General features: G+C 42.8%; 1 protein-coding gene across 1 annotated transcript in view; it reads left to right on the top strand.

The window, feature by feature from the left end:
- Positions 1-4,367: 4,367 nt before the first annotated feature.
- The window catches only part of YARS2 (tyrosyl-tRNA synthetase 2), a 95,526-nt gene continuing 93,893 nt past the window's right edge, over positions 4,368-6,000 (top strand). Inside the window, exon 1 of the mRNA XM_069228234.1 lies at positions 4,368-5,178. Within this exon, the coding sequence (XP_069084335.1) occupies positions 4,433-5,178 (746 nt within the window). The 5' untranslated portion in view covers positions 4,368-4,432. The remainder of the gene's footprint in view (positions 5,179-6,000) is intronic.

The raw sequence follows: 6,000 nt of genomic DNA, 5'->3' as shown, positions 1-6,000 counted from the left end.
GGTTTCATTTTTTAGTTTTCAGACTGTCATGGATTTCTTTTCCGCACCTCTTGCAAGTATGTCCTATGTCTGGACATTTACCTTCATGGGGATATGAAAACCCACATCAGAAACACAACATTTCTTTCTTTTAAGGTGTCGACCTCTGTGCATCTGCTTGATACTTGTACTTGCTTTTCATGACCAGCACCGATTCATTTTTCACTGTTCAAGCTTCCAAATCAGCAGCTTGTCAGTCTGCTCTCTGATCGGCTTTTGCAGCCTTCAGTATTTTGTCTAAACATAGTGTCTCTCTCAACATGCATCTGAAAGAGTCCAACAGACAGCCATTGATGACTCTAAGGCGTATGACTTTGTCATCATTAAATCCACCAAACTTAGTGTATGATGAGCACATCAAGTCTTTCAATAAACGCATCCATCGTTTCACAAGTTTGCTGTCTCGTTTGATTGAAAATGTACCTTTCATAGCTGACATTCGGCATTGGATTCCACTTCTTCACAATGGTCTCCTATAGTGTCTAATAGGACTCAAAACATCCTGTTTTATAATGTAACAGAATAAAACATAAAACAATACGTTCAAGAGGCCCATGTCTATGTTCTAGAAGACACATCATATAATTATTTATGCATATATTTCATAACATGACACAATTTACGCCCAAGTGGGCCTGTGTGAAGGGTATACCCCTACTCTGTTATTATATGTAACCCTTTCTTTTTTGGATAACATAACTTGAACCCCAACAAATCAACAATATAACAATCAGTACTATTACATAAAGTTATCTGAAATCATATGTAGAGCCTCAATGGGCACATTTAGGTATCAGCCAAACAGCAACAAATTTACATTACTGTATGTCTCTACTTCCTAGAGGTCCCCCTATGCACACAAAATAATATGACAAAATTCAAAATAAAATACAAATAAATATCACCCAAGTGACGTCAGTGAGTGCTGGTAGAAAAGGGTAGGGAGTCTCAGCCAGGGCTTCCTCTCGTGCCTAGCTCACCAGGCGAGAGTCCCTTCCTCTCCTCCCTAAAATAAAACAAAACATTAAAACTGGTTACACACTTATGCAAAAAGAGTATACATTCCACAAAAAGTTATTAGTGGCACATTTGCAATATATACACTATAAAACATTTATGACATCCAATAGTTGCACCTAATCTAAGTTTATATGTAATTCCTCATCTGAGTTCAATACTCCCAGTACCTTGGTACTTAATAGTACTTAGTAATATGATTAATCTTGACTCTAATTTTCTCAATGCCAATGTTCTGTCCCCACCCCTGGGGTCCATCGTGATGTGGTCAATATCAATATATCTCAAAAGATTTCTATCACTGGAAAGATGGGTTTTGAAATGTCGTGCAACCTCATTGCCAATAGCTTGTGCATGTTCCAGAATCCTTTTCCTTACAGGGTGTATGGTACTGCCCACGTACCATAAGCCACACAGGCATTCCAAAATATGCACTACAAAAGCTTTACTACATGTAATGAACATTGTGATAGGTATTTTCATCTTTTTGCCAGGGATACTGATCTCCTTAGTATTAGACAAGTTTGTGCATGCTTTACACTTGCCATACATGAACAAACCTGGCATAGATCTTTCTAGGGTGTTTGCACTTATATGTTGACCGCCAATGTGGTTCTTCACAAGGAGATCCCTGAGTGATCTGGTCTTACGATATGTTATTCTGGGCCTGTCCTCTAAAGTGTCCCCAGTCACTGGATCACATTGTAGGAGACCCCAATCCTTATCTAGAATTTCAGAAATGCCCTTGGACTTGGCATTGTAAGTGGTAATTAATCTAAAACTACTGTCCTACTAGTTAGTTTGCTTGTCCAACTGTACCATACCATTAAAGAGGATTTGATTATGTGTGCGTGACTTTATTCTCTCTCTCACCTTGTCTAGTACCCACTAGTGATAGCCACGTTGGGAGAACAAGGTCAATATAGTAACCTTTTCTTGTTCAAGTGTGACATCTTCACTGCAATTTCAGCGTACCCAAACAAGCTCCCCATATGGGATACTCCATTTTAAATGGTTAGGGTGGCTACTCTGTGCATGCAATAAACTGTTGCTAGCAGTAGGTTTACGATACAGGCTTGATGTTATTGTGCCATTAGCAACCATTATTTCTACGTCCAGGAATACTAAGTGCTCCCTATATACATTGGCTGTAAACTGCAAATTCAAAACATTGTCATTAAGCTTTTTAACAAAATGAATTGCCTCCTTTTCATTGCCATGCCAATTTAGAAACAAATCATCAATAAGTTGTAGCCACAAGACAAAATGTCCCATGTCCTCAGCTAGATTGGGTGCAATGGATACCTGCTCCTCCCACCAGCCCATGAGAAGATTTGCATGGCTTTGAGCAGAGCAGGTATGCGTCGCTGTCCCTTGTATCTGCCTGCATAATGTATCCTGAAAGAGAAATATATTGTTAATCAAACAAAATGTTATAATTTCGAGAAGCATGTGAGTATGTGAAAAAAGACTCATGGGTCTAGCCCTCAAAACATTTTCACAGGCCTTAATTCTATCTTCATGTCTTATACTTGTATAAATTGCTTGGACATCCAAGGTCATCAACAGATAATCAGATTCTCAATGTATTCCTTCTATTCTTCCCAGAAAGTCTCCAGTACCTTCAATATATGAAGGTAAATAATTGATAAATTCTAAAACAAAATGATCAATGTATTTGGAGGTGTTCTCTAATAGGCTGCCTATGGAGGAAACAATTAGTCTACCTGGTGCATTGGCGGTGGATTTATGGACTTTAGGTAACAAATATATGGGTGTACTAGGATGAAGGTTTTTTTTAAATATTGGTATTCTTCTATCTCAATCAAACCTCTGTCCCTCCAACCACTAAGTTTGTCCGCAACACGTTCTTTTGCCTTTCTGCCTTACCATGGATTTTGGCGTGCCTTTCAAATGCTCTCTTCCCCAGGGCATTCCACTTCTTCGAGGGCCCTATAGAGGCTGGAACGGGGCTTCGACTCCACACATGCCAACTCTGAACTGCTTCTCATCGAGTTAAGCACATGTGGCACACACGAGTAGCCTGCTAGTTCATTGCAAGCACTCAGGTAGAGCAGCCTAGTTTATTTGGGGCACGTATCCCGTACTCATTGCCAGTTGTAGCATCCTCCCCAGCATGCAAAAAACACGCTACATACAGACCGCTTGATTAAACGTCTTTATTCTTCAGCATATAACGTCATAACCGTTGATAACCACACCTTAGCACCTCCCAGCAAGTTACGCAATCTCTCTCCTAAGTCTGCCCAGAACCACAAGGGTCCTAGGCACCTAGTGTCACGACACTACAGTCACGTCCTGGGGCCCCTCACTTAGGATGTCCTCAGTGAGTGGTGTGCTCCAAGAAGCAATCGATGGACGCTCTTGTATCAATAATTCTGCTGAATGTTGAGTTCATAAGAACAGCTACACTTGGGCATGAACCTATCCACCAGCCCATCATACCCGTCTCTTACTTCCTATATATATATATATATATATATATATATATATATATATATATATATATATATATATATATATATATATATATATATATACAGAGAGAGAGAGAGAGAGAGAGAGAGAAAAACACACACACACACACACACATATATTTGTAAATATTTCCTTTCTTGCCTCCCTCTCTTTCTGTCCCTCTTTTTGTTATAGAAGCTGCTCAATTCATAGCCCCTTTTATAGTTTCTAAATTGTTGCCTGACCCACAGTACGGTTATGTTTTAATCCAAGAGCTGCGCCAATGGACATCCATAAGCACTCCACGGGTGATGCAACTCTTCCAGTGCAATTTCCTGAACTTCTGTTTATGCAAAAGAGATTATTTTGTGATATATATTTAATTTCATGGATTTCACTACTTCGTTTTGCTAGTGATCAAGTGTCACACAAAATTCAATCTAATGTCACACCTAAACAGACTAAGACCATCGAACTGTCACATGTAAGGAGTCTGAAAACTTTGCAGCTATGCGAAAGACCAACAAAATATTTGTAGACTATTTTGTGTTTTTAATTAGGCACGAATTGACCGTGTTCCCACGCTCACTGACTCCACCCCCACTGAGCTCGGTATCACAGTTCCCAAATACTTTTTTTTTTAATGCGCCTCCACCACTGTACAATACAAAAAAGCAGTAAACAGCGACACACGATGTTTCAGCCTACGAAACTAAAAATGCTTTTGTGCCAGACTCAGAAACGCCAGCAGTAGGAGTTTCAAAAATGACCGGGAAGAACAGGTTGACCGGGGCATCTGGGTGCAGTGTGTATTTTCATTGCGTTGGGCGGGGCTTGTTTGGGTCTTTTGGCAGCAACCTGTCCCCTCCTATCCCGGCATGCCTAGAGCGGGGTAAAGATGGCGGCGCCCGTGGTACGGATGCGGTTGCTCGCTGCCTTGTTTCTCCCACCGACTGGACGGCGATGGTACTCCTCGGGCTCCTTCCTGTATTCTGCGGCAGAACACGGGTTGTTCCGGGAGGTGTTCCCGGCGGAGGGGGGCCCAGAAGTACTTCGGGAGCTAATGGACTCTGGTCCGCAGACAGTGTACTGCGGTTTCGACCCCACTGCCCCTTCCTTGCACGTCGGTCACTTGCTGCCGCTGCTGGGGTTGCTGCACTTTCGGCGCGCCGGACACAACTGCATCGCCCTCATCGGAGGGGCCACCGCCCTGGTCGGGGATCCCAGCGGCCGCACCCGCGAGAGGGAGCCCCTGAGCCCGGAGGCAGTAGAGGACAATGTGAGGGGGATCCGAGAGAATCTGCAGCAAGTCCTAGGCCACCACGAGGAGTTCCTTGACGGCACGAGGTCAAGCACCGGGGGAACCTTCACCATCCTTAATAATGCCACTTGGTACCGGCGTCGTGGTGCCGTGGAGTTTCTGGCCTCAGTGGGCCGTCATCTTCGCATGGGCACTCTTCTCAGCCGACAAAGTGTTCAGAGCCGTCTTCGCAGCAGCGAGGGCATGAGCCTGGCAGAGTTCAGCTACCAGCTCTTCCAAGCATACGATTTTCTCTATCTTCATCAGCAGCACGGCTGCAGGATCCAGTTAGGTGGCAGCGACCAGCTGGGAAACCTTATGACTGGCCACGACCTTATTCACAAGTAATGCTGCGTTTACTTTTTGGTCTTCCTTTTAGCTTCTACTTACCCTGCTTCAAATGTCCTAAATGTACCCTCTAGTGATGGCAATATCTATCCACGATTAATTGAGCTTTGGTCTCCAATCTGTTCGTAATTGACACTACTAGCATTGAATGAGAACCAGCCAGATTCTGGCAACGTTTGTAGTTCTTTCGCCAGAATATGGGTCGGTTCCAATTAATAGTCTTTGTGCAGTGTGGTGACACTTTGCACGTTCGTCGTAGCTCACACCCATTTATAGAGCTTTACTGTGCGGCTTAGCAGCAGTAGGCAGGGTTCCAAGCACCCATTTTTTCCAGTGCAGCAGGGAAGGTAATGCCTGACTTATACCATCAGTAATACCTTTAGTAGCGTTTCGTAGTGGACTATGGTTGGAAGTACAGGGATACTTGCAACTCACATTTTGGTGGCCATAAAAGAAAAACTCAGCGGGCTACTTCACCCTTTGGCAAGCGGTAAAGAGCTTTGAAAAGGTTTTTGATCTGTGCCATTTATGATTTTAATTCCATTTGTCACATCAAGGGTTAGGTTTTGAAAACCAAACCATAACTACACATCAGGTGTTTTTAAGTGGATTTCAGAGTTTTTTTTTCTTCCAACAGGTGTTATGTTTTTATCGCAAACCCCACCATAACTTCACTTTAACTTGTTTTTTTAAGTGATATAACAAATACCCATTCTCTTACATAATAGTCCAGTATAGGTTCCATGAACTATGGATCACAAGGGGTCTATGCCTGTCGAGGTTTGTGAAGCTCACTTGGGGTTTGAAGACCTTGTATC

This window comes from Pleurodeles waltl, chromosome 4_1 (genome assembly GCF_031143425.1).
Source record: "Pleurodeles waltl isolate 20211129_DDA chromosome 4_1, aPleWal1.hap1.20221129, whole genome shotgun sequence".
NCBI classification, from domain to species: Eukaryota; Metazoa; Chordata; class Amphibia; order Caudata; family Salamandridae; genus Pleurodeles; species Pleurodeles waltl.
Note: the sequence above shows the minus strand (reverse complement) of the source record. Positions and strands in the feature narration are given on the sequence as shown.